General features: G+C 45.3%; 1 protein-coding gene across 2 annotated transcripts in view; it reads right to left on the bottom strand.

Moving 5' to 3' along the window:
• Nucleotides 1–22,402, bottom strand: part of itpr2 (inositol 1,4,5-trisphosphate receptor, type 2) — a 286,031-nt gene that overhangs the window by 117,295 nt on the left and 146,334 nt on the right. For both annotated transcript variants that reach the window (XM_084334286.1, XM_084334287.1), the window contains exons 30-37: nucleotides 16,525–16,725; nucleotides 14,299–14,550; nucleotides 14,067–14,192; nucleotides 13,379–13,507; nucleotides 12,222–12,342; nucleotides 11,800–11,981; nucleotides 10,324–10,466; nucleotides 5,213–5,321 (exon numbers count right to left, since the gene is read on the bottom strand). In XM_084334286.1, the coding sequence (XP_084190412.1) occupies nucleotides 5,213–5,321; nucleotides 10,324–10,466; nucleotides 11,800–11,981; nucleotides 12,222–12,342; nucleotides 13,379–13,507; nucleotides 14,067–14,192; nucleotides 14,299–14,550; nucleotides 16,525–16,725 (1,263 nt within the window). The remainder of the gene's footprint in view (nucleotides 1–5,212; nucleotides 5,322–10,323; nucleotides 10,467–11,799; nucleotides 11,982–12,221; nucleotides 12,343–13,378; nucleotides 13,508–14,066; nucleotides 14,193–14,298; nucleotides 14,551–16,524; nucleotides 16,726–22,402) is intronic.

Raw genomic sequence — 22,402 nt, 5'->3', positions numbered from 1 at the left:
TGTGTGTGTGTGTGTGTGTGTGTGTGCTAGTGATATTACATAACAGGCCTTTTCAATCCTTTGTCAATAATCAGGCGTGTTTATATATACACACACACACACAAACAGGCCACCATACATTGCATGCAGTGGTGCATGTTTGCACGAGGAAGCGTGGAACATTAACCCCCCACAAAACTGTCCGTCTCCACTGAAAGAAGAGCTGATATTCTAGCTTCCCTCTCCATCAGCTTCCATTGTGTGGAAGAGAACTTCCGGTCTTACAGAATACGTCCCACAATGTGACTGAGAGCAGTGGCTTTCTCTTCCCTCTTTCTCCTCCATAGTGTGTTTTTATCTATTGTTTATTTTTTCACTTCTGCAACTGAAAAAAACAAACAAATGTTTTTCCTTCCCCCTGCAGTGGAACATTGTTTTATCATTGTTTTGAATAAATCTGTTATTCAACTGACTTGCATGACTCATCACATCCAGGGGTTATTCCTAAAAGCCAGAAGCCTCCGCCTCCGTCTCCCCAGACACAGGGAGTGGAGATCCGAACATTTACTTACACACGTGTCCTTAATCCTCACCACCAGACAGTGCAGTGCAGCCGCGGAGGCAGACAACAACAACAACAACACTGCTGCAGATTCACCTCACTATCTCAACCAGCGCCCCTGACACAACCCTGGCACAGAGAACAGAGAGAGAGAGAGGGGGGGGGGTAGACAACAAGAGAGAGAACAAGAGAAAGAGAGTGGGAGACAAACAGAGAGAAAGGACAGAGCTAGGGGAGGGGAGCAAGAGAGAGAGGAGAGACAGAGGGAGAGAAAGAGAGAAAAATGTGTGTGTGTGTGTGTTTGTGAGAGAAAGGAGAGAGAGAGAGAATAACTGAGGCAGATAGACAACATGTGATGGAGTAAAACAAAGCATGAAAGAGAGAGAGAAAAAGAGAGGCAGTCAGGAGAAAGATGAGAGAGAGGCAGTCAGGAGAGAGAGAGAGAGAGAGAGAGGCAGTCAGGAGAGAGAGAGAGAGAGAGGCAGTCAGGAGAGAGAGAGAGAGAGGCAGTCAGGAGAGAGAAAGAGAGAGGCAGTCAGGAGAGAGAGAGAGAGAGAGAGGCAGTCAGGAGAGAGAGAGAGAGAGGCAGTCAGGAGAGAGAAAGAGAGAGGCAGTCAGGAGAGAGAGAGAGAGAGGCAGTCAGGAGAGAGAAAGAGAGAGGCAGTCAGGAGAGAGAGAGAGAGAGGCAGTCAGGAGAGAGAAAGAGAGAGGCAGTCAGGAGAGAGAGAGAGAGAGGCAGTCAGGAGAGAGAAAGAGAGAGGCAGTCAGGAGAGAGAGAGAGAGAGGCAGTCAGGATATAGAGAGAAGGGAGGGAAGCAGTCAGTAGAGAGTGAAAGAGAGAAAGAGAGAGGCAGTCATGAGAGAGAAAGAGAGGCAATCAGGAGAGAGAGAGAAGGGAGAGAGGCAGTCAGGAGAGAGAGGAGGGAGGGAGGGAGTCAGGAGAGAGAGGAGGGAGGGAGGGAGGGAGTCAGGAGAGAGAGGAGGGAGGGAGGGAGTCAGGAGAGAGGCGAGAGAGTGTGAGAGACGAAGAAAGAGAAAGGAGGGAGGCAGTCAGGAGACTGAGCGTGCGAGAGAGAGACAGGAGGGAGGGAGAGAGAGAGGAGGGAGGCAGAACGTGATGGTCCGCGTGACGGCAGCTCAGCCACTGCAGGCTGTTACGTAAACGCACCCCCTGCCCCGTCTCCTCATGGACTGAGCAGACGCCGTGTCTCCAATCCCTCACCCTGCAGCCGCTGCCCGCGTTTCTCCCTGCGCTCACATGGCTCCTCACATGGCTCACTCCCTCCCTCCCCCTCTCCCTCCCTCCCTCCCTCCCTCTCACTCGATCTCCTCCTCCCACTCACTGTGCCCTGGGGGAGCCACCAACCTCTGCTGCCTGTTCTCTCTCTCTCTCCCTCCCTCCCTCCCTCCCTCCCTCTCCTCTCTCCCCCTCCCTCTCCATTTCTCTCTCCTCTCATCCCTCCTCTCTCTGTCTGTCTCTCTCTCTCCATTTCTCTCTCTCCCTAACTCTCTCTCAGTGGGACTGGAGCTCCACGCTCAGGGCGACAGGGATATGACAAAAGAAGGGCCCAGAACACAATGCTCCAGCAGCACATTCTATAGCAAACACCTACAGTAAACAGACTGACATCTCACACGCCACGCCAGAGCGCTCTCTGGCTTCCTCAGACGTTCTTTCTTTTTTCTTTTTTTGGGTGTAGTTATTTATTTATTTCATATTTCTTTTACTTTTAAATCTTTCGTTGTGGTTTCAAACAACTGTTGACGCTCGAGGGCGGTGGGAATATACGCCCCCCCCCCCGGTGTGTACAAAGACGCGGGGTACAGACGGAGCTAGAAAGTACACGTACGTACGTACGTGCCCGTGTGTCCGTGGCACCGGTTGATATCGACGCACTTGTTGCATCGAGGATACAGGAGCGTGCGCTCAGATCTTTGACCGTGTTAATAAAAGTATGGCAGAAGTCAAGGGGACACGACAGCAGATCTCCTCAGCCAAAATAAACACCATCACCTCTTCTGACCTTCTGAAGGACGATTACATTTACAACAAGAAACTCGGCTACAAACAGTCGAGGGGCACTTCACTGGAAAAACAATGCAGATTTATTTCCCACGTCATCTCACGCACATATCCCGAGGCTCAAACTGTTTTGCATTGAAAGTTTTGAAAGTTAATGAGTTTGAATATGGCCACCAGTGATGTCATCTGAGCAGAGGACACTGAATCCCTGTGTTGTGTGTTAATTACGGCTCAGTGAAATGATGTAGATGAAAAAAATTAAGAGATCAACATAATTGCATTGAGCTGTAATTAACAAAAACACGAGGACTCTGTGTCCTCTGATGACATCACTGGTGGCCATATTCAAACTCATTAACTCACAATAAAACTCACAAAAAAAACTGTCAAACTAAATGAATGTGTGCAAAACAGTTTAGAGCCTCGGGTGAGATTATGGGAAAAATAAACCGGTGCTTTTCAGGCACCTTTAAGTTAATTAAGTTATGTTTGAATTACATCCACCAGTGATGTCATCAGAGGACACTGAATCAGTGTTAATTACAGCCCACTCCAACTTGTGCAAGCAGCCGGGCTCCTGCACCTCCCGCTCGCTGCAGTATTGATTTGTTTGTTCAGCGTTTGGGCCCAACCCCCCCCCTCCTCCTCCTCCTCGCTCTTCCTCCATACTATTCTCCCTCTCAGTGTGAGTGTGTCCTCAAGTGCCTCCCAGTCTTATGTAACACGGAGGAGCCCGTCGCATACTGATGAAGGCGAGTCTGAGCGCAGCTCTCACAGTCCTCGGGAGGGAGCGAGACTGTGGCACCACTGATCTGAGGACAGCACACGGATGGGGGGGGGGGGGGGGGGGGGCAAAACAAATGCACCAAACAGCTCTCAGAAAACACTGCTTCGATCATTTAAATTCTTCTCGCTATGGCATACGGACCATCATCTGCACCTTTGTTCACACGGTTTATATTAATATCTTTATATTCAGGTCCAATTTTATTGCCTATATGTATGTCTTTCTACTATTGCCCATACCTCACCTCCGCTCCCCCCTGCTGCCCAAATGTCCCCAAGGCAAGGGGATCAATAAAGGAATACCGTATGTTATCTTATAATTGTGAAACCAAAAGAAGCGAAGATCATCACATGGATACCTTGTAACTCCAGTTTTGATAACTACCATGTGTTTTCTCTTCAGCTTGATAAGATGGTCCTAAAAGCAACTTGAATTTCAACAACACACGCTCATCAATCAGGTCATCTTTCTAGAGATATACACCAGCAACAATATATTGATGGGACTTCAAAACGCCACGTCAGTGACGGGTTCCTACTGCTCTGAACCCAGTACTCCCAGGTTCCTACTGCTCTGAACCCAGTACTCCCAGGTTCCTGCTGCTCTGAACCCAGTACTCCCAGGTTCCTACTGCTCTGAACCCAGTACTCCCAGGTTCCTGCTGCTCTGAACCCAGTACTCCCAGGTTCCTGCTGCTCTGAACCCAGTACTCACAGGTTGCTGCTGCTCTGAACCCAGTACTCCCAGGTTCCTGCTGCTCTGAACCCAGTACTCCCAGGTTCCTCCTGCTCTGAACCCAGTACTCACAGGTTCCTGCTGCTCTGAACCCAGTACTCACAGGTTCCTGCTGCTCTGAACCCAGTACTCACAGGTTCCTGCTGCTCTGAACCCAGTACTCACAGGTTCCTGCTGCTCTGAACCCAGTACTCCCAGGTTCCTGCTGCTCTGAACCCAGTACTCACAGGTTCCTGCTGCTCTGAACCCAGTACTCACAGGTTCCTCCTGCTCTGAACCCAGTACTCTCAGGTTCCTGCTGCTCTGAACCCAGTACTCACAGGTTCCTGCTGCTCTGAACCCAGTACTCACAGGTTCCTGCTGCTCTGAACCCAGTACTCACAGGTTCCTGCTGCTCTGAACCCAGTACTCACAGGTTCCTGCTGCTCTGAACCCAGTACTCCCAGGTTCCTGCTGCTCTGAACCCAGTACTCACAGGTTCCTGCTGCTCTGAACCCAGTACTCACAGGTTCCTCCTGCTCTGAACCCAGTACTCCCAGGTTCCTGCTGCTCTGAACCCAGTACTCACAGGTTCCTGCTGCTCTGAACCCAGTACTCACAGGTTCCTGCTGCTCTGAACCCAGTACTCACAGGTTCCTCCTGCTCTGAACCCAGTACTCCCAGGTTCCTGCTGCTCTGAACCCAGTACTCCCAGGTTCCTGCTGCTCTGAACCCAGTACTCACAGGTTCCTGCTGCTCTGAACCCAGTACTCACAGGTTCCTGCTGCTCTGAACCCAGTACTCACAGGTTCCTGCTGCTCTGAACTCAGTACTCACAGGTTCCTGCTGCTCTGAACCCAGTACTCACAGGTTCCTGCTGCTCTGAACCCAGTACTCACAGGTTCCTGCTGCTCTGAACCCAGTACTCACAGGTTCCTCCTGCTCTGAACCCAGTACTCGCAGGTTCCTGCTGCTCTGAACCCAGTACTCACAGGTTCCTCCTGCTCTGAACCCAGTACTCACAGGTTCCTGCTGCTCTGAACCCAGTACTCCCAGGTTCCTGCTGCTCTGAACCCAGTACTCCCAGGTTCCTGCTGCTCTGAACCCAGTACTCACAGGTTCCTCCTGCTCTGAACCCAGTACTCACAGGTTCCTCAAAGCCTTCCTGTTTCTGGAGCATTTCTCTCAGCGTCTGCAGGATCTTGATGCACAGCTTCTCCTCTTTGTCCATCAGCTTCTTGGTGTGTTTGATCAATCTAAAAAACAGACACATGGTCAATCATCATCATATTTTTTTATAAATTTATATTTACTACATATATATATATACACACACATATCGGTCTGAATATACCTGCATTTAATCATTCGATATACCTGCATATAACTCTATGATTTCTCTACATACCTGCATATAATCCTTTTTACATATCTGTAGATACTATGGGCTAGATCCACAAATAATGGATTGCATGGTGCTAATTGCACCCTTACTTACAATTCATTATGAATTGAAAATGGGGGACCCTGATGTAAACAAGACTAAAGTCTTTCTCTGGTCTGCATACCCTTAACAATGTGTATTGAGCCATACTGTATTGTACCCATTCTGCAATCTGTTAATACAATTTTCATTCAATCAATCACCGCGCAGGCTCTGCAAACGAATCCCCCTCCTCCGAAACCTGCATAGTGCACCTTTAAAATGGATCTTCAGGTCAGACTATCTGAATGACAATATGTAACAACCCATCATCTACACCAGGGGTCAACAACCTTTTTGACATGAAGTGCCTGTTTGAAATATAGTTGTAACTAGTGTGCCATATCAACAATATTCCATGCATCGTAATTTGTTTTTCTAATAATCAGGTATTTTTAACACTTTGACTGCCACACACGAGATATCTCGGGTTTATTTTTATGTGGTTGAAAGCCACTCACGAGATTTCTCGGATTTTTTTTTTTTAGCGATCTGAAATCATATTGCATCACGCGAGCCTACAGTACCCGAGTATACACGAGCACCGCCGGCGATCATATGTGGAAAAAAGCGCCCCCTATCGTCTCCCAGATGACATAAGGGATTTTGGAATGGACTCAATGAAAATGGATGGGGAAAAAAATCCGGTACTCCACATTTTCCAGTCCACTGATCCAGCCGGGGTTACCACAGTTCATTCTGGAACCTCTGAGCCACGCTGATCATGGAGTTCTACTGTATCGCGTTGGATCTATACACTTATCGATTTTTTCGAATGGTGATCAGGAATTGGAATATACCAGTTGGATACCATCTGATGTCAGGTAAGGAATCTATGTTATCAGTGTTAGGATAATCAGACTAATTTTGATGAAGTTATAAGCTGTTTTGTGAAATGGGCTCTTTCGGTTTCACTGTAAAAGTCCAAGAGGAAATCAACGCAGCGATTATCCGTGCGCGGCCCGAATGTGCTTGCGTGCACGTATAATATTGATCATCTAGCGTTTATTTGAAAACGATTCATAAAAAGGCAGACGAATATCAACGTTGTGGAATATTCCAATAAAAGACGATTTTCATAGAATGGTCCAGAATGGGCTGTTTTTTATCTCAAAACGGGTGCTTTTCTAAATGCTCTGAAACGGAAATGACGCGATAAAAAACCAATCTGCCTTGACAGCACTGACTGGAAAATAGTCTTTGATAAGCGACGGGCAGATTAGACACATAGCCATAATTTAAAACATAGATTAGGCGATATTAACGTTAACATTGAAGTGGATGGTGGCATCAAGGGGGTAAAAAGGAAAACCCGGCGTGGCACTCAAAGTGTTAATGATAATTTTTACATCATTATTGTTATTGTTATTATTAACAATATTATTATGATGGTTGTATCAACCCTAAATCTGAGTTGGGGCGGGGGTGCAATGCAGACAAACAGTTTTGCTTGACTGAGCTCCGTTATCTGGGGGCTGTAGTTGGTCACTTTAAGCTGCACACCGGAGCATCTTTTAATCCAGCTGTTTGCTGTTCTCTGATATTTTCTGACATTTCGTTGATGCATCGCTCGACACTTCAAGCTGACATGGGGATATCTTTTATCCTTGATTTGATTGTCTCTTTGTTTGGCAAGCCTTCAAACAAAACATCTGAGCTACAGAGAAAAGCCTCATTGATATACTCGACTTACAAAAAAGAACCTGTGGGAGGATTTCAACAAGATAAATGCGACAACAGTGCAAAATATTTCACTATAATATTTCAAAGCAAACAAAAAAATATATATATATACTTTTTTTTATTTTTTATGCTGCCCCCTGTGCCAATGAAAATGCCCCCGCGTGCCTATGCGGGCACGCGTGCCTAGGGTTGCCTACCCCTGATCTACACTCACGGCACACACCTCCACATGTACACACTCACTTTAAACAAACACTCACCTTAACACCCACTTTACTCACTTTAGACACTTTAACACTAAATTATATGTATCTATTATTAAAGAGATTGGCACTACATTCATACCTCATTTGCACCTAAGTTGTGTACCTCATTTCTGCATTGTACCTCACTGTTACCCATTTTACTCTGTATTGTATATATGTATATTGAACATTCCTTTACTTACTTTTTACCTACTTCTTAATTACTTTTTTTTTACTGTATGAAGCACACTCTCAGGGGCTCATACAGAAACAAGCATTTCATCTTAAAGTATTCTGTATTTTATTGTGACAAATAATAAACCAACTTGAAACTTGACTGCCTCAAGACACTCCTGTATCTGGAACCACATGTAACCCTGTTGGCATACGATTACATCCCTCCAGAAACTCCTTTCCTGTGTCTTCCCTGCTCTCTCTCATACAAGGCGATACAAAAATACTTTAGGCAAAGTTCTCCCAGCTCATGAAACTTGAAAGCTGATATATGTAATTTATGTTTATCGCTCCCGAGGAAGGCTTCCAATTGTGTCTTTTCCTTGGACAGAGCTCCTGAACCGATTCCAATAGCCTCACACTCGCTTCTCTTAAAGCTGCAGTCGGATTTAACGAGTTTACCTGCCCAGCAGAAATAGCTCTGAGTCACTTTTAAAGCCCATGCACCAAGCAACAAAAGGTTTTCCACAGACTCCCAGCTTTAAGCTGAATTAAAAAAGATACAATAAAATAAAATAATAATAAGATAAGATAAAATATTCCTTTATTGACCTCCTTGGGGAAATGCGGGCATCATAGCAGCATGGGGGAGGGGAGGTACAGGCATGGTAATAGTAGAAAGCCATAAATATAGGCAATACAATTTCATCTGAATATAGAAATATATGTACGGTCATCTGATCAGCAGGTGGATTTGCACATTGTGTGACAAGGAACGTGATGGTAGTGTTAGTTTTCCAATGTGTCCCCAGGAACAAGGCAAACACATCAGATTGTTAAAATCAGGCTGAATCTTAACACATTCAGCGCCAGAGGTCGCTGTGGGCCGTAATGTGCCAGCGCTTTAATCAATGGAGATACATGCCGGTGTTTGCAGGGCTAAAACTATATTAAATATGATAGCTATGGATATAAAACTATTGCCCATTTGACATCAAGTATCTATCGTTCAATTTGTGAAAAAGAAATAATCTTTTCATCCATACATTCCCGTTTTATACCATGGTGAATATGAGTATAGTTTTAGAGTAATTCTGTGTAATCCCAGGAAACGCCGCTAAGCAGCGTTTAGTGCATTTCACTAGAAACCATGCCATTCCTTGCCTGGATCAACAATCAATCTGAAATCTATGGTTTCTATGCTTCGATCGTCACCAACGGCATATGTTGTGGAGTAACGTTACAGTAACACTACAGGATCACAATGAACGCATGCTTGATACCATATAGCCCTTACCTTGACTAGGATGTACTGCAAAAAGAATATTCCAATTAACTGATCGCCATTCCAAGTATTGATGTCGATCGTGTTGCCAACATAATCCACCAAAGAACATGAATCGGCGGTGCTTGATTCTCCCCAAGCCATGTGTTATAAACGTTACTACTGCCAGACTAGGAAAACCCGGACCGGACTTTTTAGATCGACCTACAGACTGAGCCAGAGAGATTAGAAGGATGTGCAATACCGGCCGCAAGGCGTTAGGTGGCGGTATTGGACATTTGCGATCTCAGACCCATTCCCAATGTTAACATCAGGCTCCATCGATGGATTATGAATGGAAATAGCGAATAAAAGAAATAACGACCAAAACCCTTTTTCTCGGGTTTGGCGCTCAAGCGATGGCGAATTAACCTGACTTATCTCGGGTCTGGCGTCCAATGTGTTAACACTGTCCAGTGGGATTGCAATGGAAAACAAACACCACCATCACGTTACTCATCAAAAGAAAATGTGAAAAACCAGAGGCTGTTTTTTTTATTTATTTTTTTTATTCAGCTCCAAGCTGCTGGTGCCTCTGGGAGTCTGTGGTAAACACCTTTGCTGTGAGTGCATTGGGCTAGAAAAGTCTCCATTTCTGCTGGGCAGGTAAACTCACACATTTCTCCGAAGTTGCCTACTGCAGCTTTAACCTTCTCTTTCAGAAAGCCCCCCAGCTCTGAGTGACTCCCACCCAAATGGTAAATGGTGCATTTATATAGCAGCTTTTATCCAAAGTGCTTTACAATTTGCTCCTCACATTTTCACCCATTCACTCACACATTCACACACCGACAGCGGAGGCGACCACGCAAGGTGCCAACCTGCTCATCGAGAGTAGTTAGGGGGTTAAGTGTCTTGCTCAAGGACACTTCGACACGCTGCCTGGGAGGAGCGGGAATCGAACCGGAAACCTCCGGATTACCGGATGACTGCTCTACCTCCCGAGCCACTGTCGCCCCACCCCACTGACGATGACTCCACCTGAGCCTATAAGAAGAGAGCACCCCACCCTGAAAGTATTTGGGGGCGACAGTGGCTCAGGATGAAGAGTGTCCGGTATTCAGAAGGTCATCTGAATTCGGGGTTCTCCCGGGCAGCGTGTCGAAGTGTCCTTGAGCAAGGCACTTAACCACCAACTGCTCCCGGTGAGCAGGTGGGCACCTGGCATGGCTGTGTCACGGTGTGTGAATGTGTGAGTGAACGGGTGAATGGGTGAGGCATGAGTTGTGAAGCGTTTTGGATAAAAGCTGCTATATAAAGTCCATTTAGTCTCCCTGATGCACTCAAGAAGGAGATGCGTCACTCCCTCATTCTGTCCCAGAATGTGTCAAAAGTATGGAGCTGCCTACTTGGACATGAAGGCGCCGCGCTCACAGCGCAGCCGAGCCTCTTCTGGGAACAGCAGCTCAGGGCTGTGCAGGACATCCACCAGAACAGAGAACTCTGCCTGGACCTTGGGACTGAACTGTTCCTCCAGACACGCCACCACCCCCTGAACACAGGCACACACACACGCACACACACACACACACACACACACACACACACACACACACACACACACACACACACACACACACACACACACACACACACACACACACACACACACACACACACACACACACACACACGCAAACATGCACGCACACAAATATAATTTACACACACAAAATAAACAAACACTCAAAACCACTAGGACTGAACAATTATGGGAAAAAAATCATATTGAAACTCGTTTGACAAGATATTGCAATTTCAGTACGATCCACAATATTAGAGGGAATGGCATTTTTTGTGTCATTTTCATTTTCAGTGAAACGTTTATTAAAATTGTGATTTTTGCAGGGGTGTAGAATATGATTTGTAAGTCGTGGGCATCTCTGCACCACCACAACACACTCTGCCTTTATCAAATATCACAGCCTCTTGCAAATTGGATATTGCACTACGCCATATTGCAATTTCAATAACATTATTTTAAATTAATTGTTCTGCTCTAAAAACAACAACACTTTATTGTAAATGAAAGTACTACAGAATGTAGCCATAAGCATAAAGCCCCAACCATGACTATCCTACCAGACAGAAAAGTCTGATGTACTGTAACCTATAAGTGGCAAAGATGGGATTTGCTCACACGGGAGCAAAGGAGTGGAACGAGTTGCCTTTGACCGTCAAACAGGGCTTGAACCTGTATAGTTTCAAGGTGAACGTTAATTAGAAAATGTCCCGGAGTAAACTCAGGAGACTGATAGTGGAGGAAGACGTCCTGCTTTAGTGTATGAGATCTGTACATTTTGTACATATTTTATTAACAATGTTGTATTTTACTTTTAGCAATATACTGTAGGCTGATGATAATGTTTATGTAAATACGATGTGCTGTTGAGATCAAGGACCACAATGGAAATACATCTGTGACCTTCCTGTGCCATCCTTGATCATTTTAGGATGCATGACTTGTTGTAACTATATCCATATCTTGTTGTATCTATATCTGTACTATATCCTACTGTTACTAGTTATGCTGCTGGCCAGTAGTAGTCAGTCATACTGTCTCTATCTATATAATACAACTCTGTACATCCATCTGATTAGAACTACACTCAGTAGTACTAATTTATATATCTTATACCCAGTTTAATCACCTACATTGTATATTACTGTTGCACTTTACTGTTACATTTTCACTCTGGTTGGATGCCAAACTTATTTCCGTTGTACTGTACTTGTGACAATACAATGACAATAAATTTTATTTAATCTAATCTGAATCTAACATGTATTTTAATAATTGTAAATAAAGGTAAGGTCCTGCCCACCTGTAGCTTCTCAATGATGTTCTTGTAGTCGGGCACTCCCAGGGGCTCCCTGCGGGGCCTGGTCCGAGCAGAGATCCTCCAGTCCTTGGCTGCCCGCTGCACCATGTAGCTGTGGACCTTCATGGACAGAGTGTTGACCTGGCTGTCCAGGTCCACAGGGATGGCTATGGCTCTGGCCTTGGCTAGAGAGAGGAGAGGAGGTTTTTAACACTCGTGTTTTGTTCATAATGTTAGTAGATGTACTGGACATGTTCTGTGGGCTCAGGAGTCACCCACACGCTTCACAAATGTCAGCACCATCACAATTAATTTTTTTTAATGGTTTTGGCCTCCGGCCGTAGCCGTCTATCTCCACCGACTCAAGTCCGCTCCACGGTCGAGCCCCTAGGTCGGACGGAGAGGTAGGTAATAGCAACACTCACCCACATCTGCCAGTGTTTTGATACAGCTCTCAATGTTGGCCTTCTGAGCGGAGTTGATCCAGGTGCAGTTGTAGATCCTGAAGGCAGACTGCAGCAGTTGTATGAAGATGGGCTGGTTGGCCTGCGAGAGGGAGAAGAGGAACTGGTGGTTAGGTACAAGGGTGTAGATGGGAATCAGTCTGGTAAGTCAACTGGGAGAACTTCAGTATTGTCCCTGGGAGACATGAGTTCAAGCCGCTGTCTGGAGCACCTGCTGCGGGTACAACTGTCTGCAACACCTGCTGTTGGTACAACTGTCTGGGGCACCTGCTGCGGGTACAACTGTCTGGGGCACCTGCTGTGGGTACAACTGTCTGCAACACCTGCTGTGGGTACAACTGTCTGCAACACCTGCTGTGGGTACAACTGTCTGGAACACCTGCTGTGGGTACAACTGTCTGGAACACCTGCTGTGGGTACAACTGTCTGCAACACCTGCTGTGGGTACAACTGTCTGGAACACCTGCTGTAGGTACAACTGTCTGGAACACCTGCTGTGGGTACAACTGTCTGGAGCACCTGCTGTGGGTACAACTGTCTGCAACACCTGCTGTGGGTACAACTGTCTGGAGCACCTGCTGTGGGTACAACTGTCTGCAACACCTGCTGTGGGTACATCTGTCTGGAACACCTGCTGTGGGTACAACTGTCTGGAACACCTGCTGTGGGTACAACTGTCTGGAACACCTGCTGTATGTACAACTGTCTGCAACACCTGCTGTGGGTACAACTGTCTGGAGCACCTGCTGTGGGTACAACTCTCTGCAACACCTGCTGTGGGTACATCTGTCTGGAACACCTGCTGTAGGTACAACTGTCTGGAACACCTGCTGTATGTACAACTGTCTGCAACACCTGCTGTAGGTACATCTGTCTGCAACACCTGCTGTGGGTACAACTGTCTGGAACACCTGCTGCAGGTACAACCATAGCATTTGTTGCGGGTACAACCGTCTAACATGAAGCAATCATGAAGATGTGGTGAGATAGTTTGCCTGCTGTCAAGTGTCACCACTCCAAAGTCTTTTGACAACCTTTTACTGCTTCGATGTGCCGCCACAAATGATTAATTCCAAATAGGAACACCTCATTGGCCTGTCAGAAGTGCAGCACTGTACCTGCAGGCAGGAGTTGTTGACGGAGAACTGGGAGCTGAAGAAGCCCTTGACGATGGCCATCACCGTTTCCGTGGCATACCTCTCCAGGGCCACATCGGCATGGTTACGGTCGGTGGTTGTGTTACACACCTGAAGAGCAAACGGGGAAGAGGAAGAAAAGCTCAGGCTTCTCTTCTGTTGTTGTTTCCATGTTTCTATATACACACATGCAGTATGTGAAAGGATCTAATAAGGGAGACCTATATTACAAACATGTAAATCACATAAAGTGAATTTGGACAAATTCTAACGCAAGGAAACTTTAAAGAAGGAAGGGTCACCACGTCACTTTGTAGCGCGTGAACACACATTGGTGCCAAGTGTGGAAACTTTCAGTTCGGCCGACATTGAGTTGAATGGGATCAACCATCGGCTGGTTTATGACCCGTCATTTAAACAGGTTATTACCTCGGATGTCAGACTCATCAGCAATTTGTTGCACCGTTAACTAGCTAACGTTTGATGTATTGGTTGATGTGTATTTATTTACTCAGATAGCTGGTATCTTTCACATTTTAATAGAGGCTTCGATAGAACTGGCACCAAAGTCTGGCACCAAGCAGAGCATAGAACACTGGTATTCTGACGCGATGACCATTCCTTCTTTTATAGTTTCCTCATTCTAACGCAAAATCTAATAGTGTCTTACGCTGGCCATGTCCACCAGGAAGTTGTCGAAGAGCTTCCAGATGTGGCTGGACGTGTAGATCTCCTTCATTTCCACCTCTGTGTCCACGTAGCAATGATTCACAAAGTTCACATAGGCCATCTTCACCTGGAGGACAGACAATAGAATACTTAAGATAACCGCCATCCTAGAGGTCTCGCAGTGATACACTGCAGTTCTATATGGTATACATCTATAATCATCCAACGTTTACCTCTGGGATACAGTGGACATCGTTGATGACCTTGACGATGTCGTCCAGGGGGAGCAAGGAGTTACATTTCAGCTGTGTGTAGACGTTCTTGCCCTCAGTGCAGGCGGCCAGAAGCTCCACCAGGGTGTTGTGGTAGGCTAGGGCTCCGCCCTCATCTGTCCGCTCACGCTCACATCCCATCATCTGCACCAGCAGCGGGAAAGAGGAGCGGTCGTTGTAGAACACCAGCACGTCCTCACCTCCGTTCACCAGCTGGGCAACATACAGAAACAGCATACCCGGGGGAATGTCACATAATATGGAATGTTAAGACCTAGGGACAGTCCACATAATGGATGGTAGAAAGACTTCCCACAGTGGATTTATAATGGCGTTGTGTGCTTTTCCTAGCATGGTTTTGGTCCTCTCATCTCCCGGGAGGTCATGGTCTACATAGAAAACTAAAGTAAAGGAGAGGCTCGGTAGACGATGGCAAGCCTGCTAGCTAAGAAAACTAAAGTAAAGGAGAGGCTCGGTAGACGATGGCAAGCCTGCTAGCTAAGAAAACTAAAGTAAAGGAGAGGCTCGGTAGACGATGGCAAGCCTGCTAGCTAAGAAAACTAAAAATAGGAGAGGCTCAGTAGATGATGACAGGCTGCTAGCTAAGAAAACTAAAGTAAAGGAGAGGCTCAGTAGATGATGACAGGCTGCTAGCTAAGAAAACTACAGTAACTTTAGCCTTTAGGTTGAGGCATTCCAGCCCTTGTGGACAGAAGAGTGGGGTTTTGTGTTTCAGAAGGACCGTGCTGTGTGGACTTTATGTCTTGAACATTTGCTGAACATTGTGTGCTAAACGCTATTTTGAGGCCAAACATGATCAAACTTTCAAGGATGAGGCAGACATGGCTGAATCCATCCAACCTGCTGTTTCCAGGTATGAGAAGCAAGCATTTTGTAAGGATGGCAGCATTCTTGTATAGCGCTCATATATAATTATGAGAGAAGCATTTTTTTAAAACTGATGCTATGCACGTTGGTCTATGTAATGTAATAAAATGACAGATCCGTTGGGAGATTTAGATTTTTGATGTGGTGTCATAATTAAACCTAATGTTAACCTTAAAGTTGATATAGCACCACTGATTATCAAGAACATTTTAAAACGGCACCTGCCGCATATCTTAAAGCTTGCCGACCCCTGGTTTACACTAATCAGTAAAATTCGATTCCAAAATGGGCCTTGCTGGGTTTATGCTTTTACAGAAATCACCGTTTCAGACACCATTCCACAATCTCCCATATATGCTTATGGGTATATGGTAGTTATTGGGTTCATGTTTGATTATCACATGGGTCAGAGTGTGTGATTAATCCATTGGGAGAACGCTACACGCCTCATGATTTGGGATCATCCTGGAAGTCACTGCTGGCGAAAAGAAGGTAATGAGCCATGGAAAACGGTGATCATTCAGAGTCATTGCGTTTGTAGTAGGGCTGACCCCGATTAGAGGAATAGTCGACTAATCGATCAAAAGGAGCCGTAGTCGACCTCTTCGAATGCACATTTTTTATTTTTTTTAAAGATTATATATATATATTTTTGTATCATTCTTTCCAAAAGCAAAAGAGGCCTAGAAGCGTGGCTAATGATAATGGCGCGCATACCACTGCCAGCGAGGCTAACTGCCTAAGAAAACACTGAAGGCACTGAAAGAGGATTTCACCCATCTAATGAACATACTAGACTAGACAAATAACAAGATGTATCCATCAGTGGACCAATTGCATGCTTTCGCAGAGGACAAGAAGCCTTCAGTTGACTCCTTCAGACATTAAGCACCCCCACAGCCCAAATGGAATGATACAAATTAAAAAATTAAAAAATTTGCATTCAGGGGGGTAGTTGACTACCAGTCGACTATCCAAATTCTTAGTTTGTAGTGATTAGAGTTTGTCCTCGTAAAAGAGATGAGTAGACCAAAAAGCAGGCGAGAAAATGCCTTGATCCTAGGTCAAGATCCCAGGTCAATCCTAGGGGCGACAGTGGATCAGGAGGTAAAGCAGTCGTCTGGTAATCGGAAGGTTCCTGCTTCGATTTCCACTCCTCCCAGTCAGTGTGTCAAAGTGTCCTTGAGCGAGACACTTAACCCCTAATTGCTCCCGATGAGCAGGTTGGCTGCTTGGTTGTTTACACAAGTTTCAAGTTAATGCATTCTACACAGTGAAACATCATGCAGATATTCTCACCTCAGTCATGACTTTGTCCTGACACTTCTTGACGTACTTGCCGTCGGCTTTCACAATGGTTTGCAGGAACCTCAGGTACTGGACGTGTCTCCCGTGAGTCTCGATGCAGTGGACAAAATGGTGGACCACCCGGTCACTGATCTCGTTACAGAGATGGTAGTTGTTCATGAAGATGTAACGCATGGTCTCCGCTTCCAGCAGCTGGGTAGAAAGACGGGTTTAGGATTAAACGTAGCACTGATGATGTGAAACGTCTGTCTTTATTCACTTTGGGCACAGTTTGTTTTGATAGCACACGTGTTGTAACACTTTCTGCACCAATCACGTAATATTACGCGTTTGCTTGCCAGCGGTTGAGCACCAAACATGTAAAATTACGTTTTTAGATCCTTTGATCTTTTTCCTCTGATCCCCGTTCTAAATCATCATCCGGGTCATTCTAGCCATCCCTGGGTCGTTTGCATATGTTGGAATTGCAATGCCGATCGAATATCACCATGTGGCAGTATCGTCTGTGTCTGATCTGGAATTGCATTGGCGTGGATACACGTCTTCCTTAAATTTTTTTTGGTATGGGCTCCTCCTCCTGCTTGAACAGAGATTCACATTGATCGCCTCGAAATTCCGTTGCCTACGCGTATTTTACCATCGAAACGTGTATAGACATATACACTGGTAATCGCGATGGCGATGCGATCACTTGGAATTATTCTTTTTGGAATACCTTCTGCGTATATTCTATGTCTATTTTACCGAACCTGAAACGTGTTTTTCTATCGATCACAGTTCTGTTTTACCGGACGTAAAACATGCTCGGCAAACACGATCACAGTTTTGAGTTAAAACACCCCCCCCCCCCCCCCCCACCCCCTTGATGATTTTTGGGGGTTCAGGGAATCAACCAGAACGATTCAGGCTTATTGCACATAACACATAAGGCTGGCATCTGTAAATGCAGATATAAGTACTTTACTCTTATTTTATTATCATTATTATTATTATCATTCCAATTAAATGAAAATCAGAAAATAAGTGGTATATGATGGAAAATATGAAAGTCAATGCTTGAAGGAAAATGGACTTCGGAAATCAGTTTTCATTCTATTTATTTACTGTTCTGTAAAAGTCTTGTTGAATGTAATGTTTTATGTTTTGTGTGGACCCCAGGAAGACTAGTTGTTGTCGTGCAACAGCTAATGGGGATCCTAATAAACTCAATAACCACGTTTTATCTCGCGATCTATGAAAAAAGACTGGATTATCTTGGAAATGTGTAATGTTTAGCGTGTAATAAACTACAAACTACAGTGTGTAGAAACAAACTATGTTTTACATGTTGCACTACAAGTAGTGTCTGTCAAAGGAGCCACACCATTGTCTCCACAGCTATAATACAGAACACACACACAGCTTTGCAAACAGTGAAACACAGCGGAAACGACTATTTTAAGCTGGCCATACTAGCGGTAGAGATGGATAAAACGGCTGGCGCTGAAAGTGTTAATGAAAGACAATATCTTTGCATTCCTCTCAGCATGTGGACTGTGTGTTTTTATTCATACATCACAGAGGTAAGAAACAGACGATACATACATCACAGAGGTAAGAGACAGATGATACAGATGATTAAGCGAAATAATAAAAATACACATCAAACAAACAACCAAATAAAATTACAAGGTATGTAATACATGAAGCAGAACAGTCAAATGAAAAGGCTGGGTGACAGTTGCAATAGTCAATGGGGGGGATCAATTTGTCAATTTTCAAAGTGTTTTGCATCTCATTCCAACTGCTGGAAGCAGAGAATTGGAAGGAGGTTTGACCAAAGCAAGTGTTAACACAGGGAACATCTAGTGAGATATGGTGAGCAGCTCTGGTGTCATAGGGAGTAGATGACAATTTTAACAAGTGTGTCAAATAAGGATTTAGCTCAAGGATATTGGCGTGCGGATGTCCAAACATGTTTTCTTAAGATCGCTACCCCTTCCTCTTCTCTCTGCCACACCCAAGACTACCCTTTGATGCCCTATTGTTGCCATTGGCGCAGTATCATAGCTTCCTGGCTGTGATCCTCACGATTAAATGGAAGCATAATAATATTATAATATCTCATAAATGAGCTTTGAGCCACTTTGGATGAAGCAGACATTTCAAAGCCTGTTAAAAAGCAGTTAACATGGCGGCTAGGTGGTGTAGTGGGCAAGGCGCTCGCCACCAATGCAGGAGACGCTGGGTTCGAGCCCAGCTCTCGGCATTGCTACCAGCTTGGCTGGTCGTTCATACTAACACAATTGGCAGTGTTAGGGGTGGGAAAGCTGGTGGGTGGGTCCTGGTCGTAAACAGCGACTCCTACAGTTCGGTCGGGGCGCCTGCTCAGCGAGGAAAAAGATCTAAAGGGGGTAGTGTGATCCTTCCACACGTTACACCCTCTCAGTGAGAGTCCGCGCTGCCAGGTGAAAAGAAGCGGTTGATTGGCTACACGTGTGTCGGAGGAAGCACGTGATAGCCTCCACTCTCCCAGACCGACTGTGGGGGGTAGGTGCGTGTTATTTTTTTCCGTAGCCGCATTTCTGGCAAGACGCTCTCTGATTGGCCGACGCCTGTTTCTACACTGGTTAAGCTTAGGCACTCTTTCGAAGTTGGTTAAGGTTAGAGTTTGTCTTAGAGCGTGACGGCAAGTTCTTTCGACAGTTAAGCTTAGGCACTCTTTCGAAGTTGGTTAAGGTTAGAGTTCGTCTTAAGAGCATGGCGATAGAACGCCAGGTAGTTTGCAGGCTGTTCGATGCGGAAATGGGCAAAGACACAGCCTCCGCGGCCTCCACTCTTCAAGACAGTCTCACTTCCATCGAGCAGTCCTTTCATAACCTACACCTTAGGCTTAACACTAAAAAAAACAAATGCATTTTATTCGATCGCAAAAAGAAAACCCCCAGCCCCCCCCAAGATCCTTTGCGCTGATGACACCGAACTGGAGTTAGTCAAGTCCTACAAATATCTAGGGCTTTGGCTGGACTCTTCCCTTTCTTTCTCCGTTCACATTAACAGTATTCAGTCTAAAGTGAAAGCCAGACTGGCATTTCTCTTCTGTAATAAAGCTTCCTTCACACGCTCCGCAAAACTCACCCTTGTAAAGATGACTGTCTTGCCCATCCTGGACTATGGTGATTCTGCCATCCGCTTTGCCACCAATGCACCCTTTAATACACATCACTGTGACCTTTACAAACTGGTTGACTGGCCCTCCCTCCACACCCGCCGACTCCAACATTGGTTCCACTCCATTTACAAGACAATCCTGGGCAAGACCCCACCTTATCTTTCCCCCCTTCTCCACCGTTCTCATAGCACTTACGGCACAAGATCAAGCGAACTCATCAAATTAAACATCCCAAGCTCCAAGACCACCTTCGGCCGAAACTCCTTTCACTTTGCAGCAGCTTATGACTGGAACGCTTTTCAAGATACCCTTACTCATCGGCCACAGGTAAGAGGAATCTAACGTTAATTCCAGCTCGATTGTCCATTTATTTCATTGCAATCCATCTGATCAACGTATGATGTCGTACTAAAGAAAGCCGTTACTGGCAATCAAGGAATCATAAACAACCCCCCCCCCCCCCCCCCTTTCCTTCACGCATGATGGAGCATAATGGATACCGAGCATAATGGATACTGCTCTACACTCTAAAAACACACTTATATTCACGACGGTACTAACACGACAATGTATGAATGGAAAAATATAACGTTCCCACATCCGGAACAATAGATACCCGATGTTGAATGGGCCATAGTAATGTCGATATAGCTATAATTAGGGATGTCCGATATTATCGGCCGATATCGGCATTAAAATGTGATATCGGAAAATATCGGTATCGGTTTTCAATTTTTTTTATTTATTTTGTTTACATTTCTATAACCTTTATTTACCCAGGAAAGCAAGTAAGAACAAATTCTGATTTGATTTATTGTCAAAAGTATGCATAATGTGTTAATTCCACAACAAGAGATATGTAATGTTAATTACCTGAAATTATTCCATTTTTGGGGGGGGGAAGCCCTGCATATATCGGTATCGGTTGATATCGGTATCGGAAATTAAGAGTTGGACAATATCGGTATATCGGTATCGGTAAAAAAGCCAATATCGAGCATCCCTAGCTATAATATTTAAAAAGTTATAGCCCTGCAAAGAAGGTGAGCGACTCCATAGGCTTACAGCACTGGCAGAGAGTGGTATAAGATGGGCAAACTGCGTGGCAGAGAATGTGTTAACGGCCCTAATTCTGCCCCTAATCCGAGTAGTTGAGTAGTCAATCGTATTAATTTTATGAGAATAGCGCCATCATGAGGAGAGATGACTCAGAGCATATTAGTAAAATTGGTGGAAATCAGATCAGAAGATTTGAATATGGAACGTTTGGTTTAACACATCCAGTGCCAGTCACGAGAGGTCGCTGTGGGCCGTGTGGGCCTGCGCTTAATGAATGGGGATACATACCGCTGTTTGCAGTGCTAAAACTATATTAAATATTATAGCTATGGATCTAATAATATAGTCGATTGTCATTGAGTTTCTTCTGGTCAAGATGCACAAATCTGATAATTTTTTCATCAATACATTCCCGTTTTATACCGTGGTGAATATGAGTATAGTTTTAGAGTAATTCTGTGTAATCCCAGGAAACGCCGCTAAAAACAACGTTTTATTGCATTTCATTAGGAATCGTGCCATTCCTCGCTTGGATCGACAACCAATCTGAAATCAACGCTAGATTATCGGTATTATGTTACATCATGCATGCATGAACAGGTGGCGGGGGTTTCTATGCTTCGATCGTCACCAATGGAATACGTTACACAGTACATTACAGACACACGCTCCGATCGCGGGGAAGGAATTATCGGATCAACGCAAGATTGATAACATAATAGCCCTTACCTTGTCTATGATGTACTGCAAAAAGAATATTCCAATTATCTGATCGCCATTCCAAGTACTGATCGCGATCGTGTTTCCAACGTAATCCAGCATTGAACATGAACGTGAACCTCGTCGATGCATCCGTTATAAGCGCTTGCCTTGCCCGAGTAGTTAGATCCCGCCCGCACGCCACAGCTCGGCCCAGACACCAAGCCACATCGTTTCAAAGTCAAGTCAAGTCAAGAGTTTTATTTGTCACGGCATACAAGTGTACAATGAAATGCGGGTGGTCTTGCCCGCAACGATGTGCAATACAGTAGTACAACATATAATAGAATCCAATAAAACAACATTGTGCAATAAACAGGTAACATAGTAGGGCATATCGGTATTTGTACATAAGTTATTTACAGAGCATGGAGGACATGCTAGGTCCTTTGGTAGTGCAATACACTGTTACTGTTGCTATGCTATTTCTAAAGTGACCTTTCCTTTGTGGCCATAAGTGTGGGCGTGTGCAGCATGAGTGTGTGCTTGCTCATGTTAAAGTGGCTGCTAGTGTGCGAGCGTGTACAGCGTGCGTGTCGTGTGTGTGCTAATGTGTGCTTGTGTGTGGAGAGTTCAGTGTTCTGTCGCACTCAGTGTTCAAGGCTCTGATGGCCTGGGGGAAGAAGCTGAGCCGAAGCCTCTCTGTCCTAGTAGCTGGGGTTCGCAGGCGTCTGCCTGACCTCAGCAGCTGGAACAGGCTGTTGTTGGGGTGGTGGGGGTCTTTCATTATCCTGCAGGCTCTGGATTTGCACCTCTTGTTGTATAGAACCTGCAGGGGAGGTAGTGCAATACCCGTGGTACGCTCGGCTGAGCGCACCACTCTCTGTAGGGCCTTCTTGTCCTGTGCCGTGCTGTTTCCATACCAGGCAGTGATGTTTCCAGTCAAGATGCTCTCTACAG

This window comes from Notolepis coatsorum, assembly GCF_963971535.1.
Source record: "Notolepis coatsorum genome assembly, chromosome: 18".
In the NCBI taxonomy this organism is placed as follows: domain Eukaryota; kingdom Metazoa; phylum Chordata; class Actinopteri; order Aulopiformes; family Paralepididae; genus Notolepis; species Notolepis coatsorum.
Note: the sequence above shows the minus strand (reverse complement) of the source record. Positions and strands in the feature narration are given on the sequence as shown.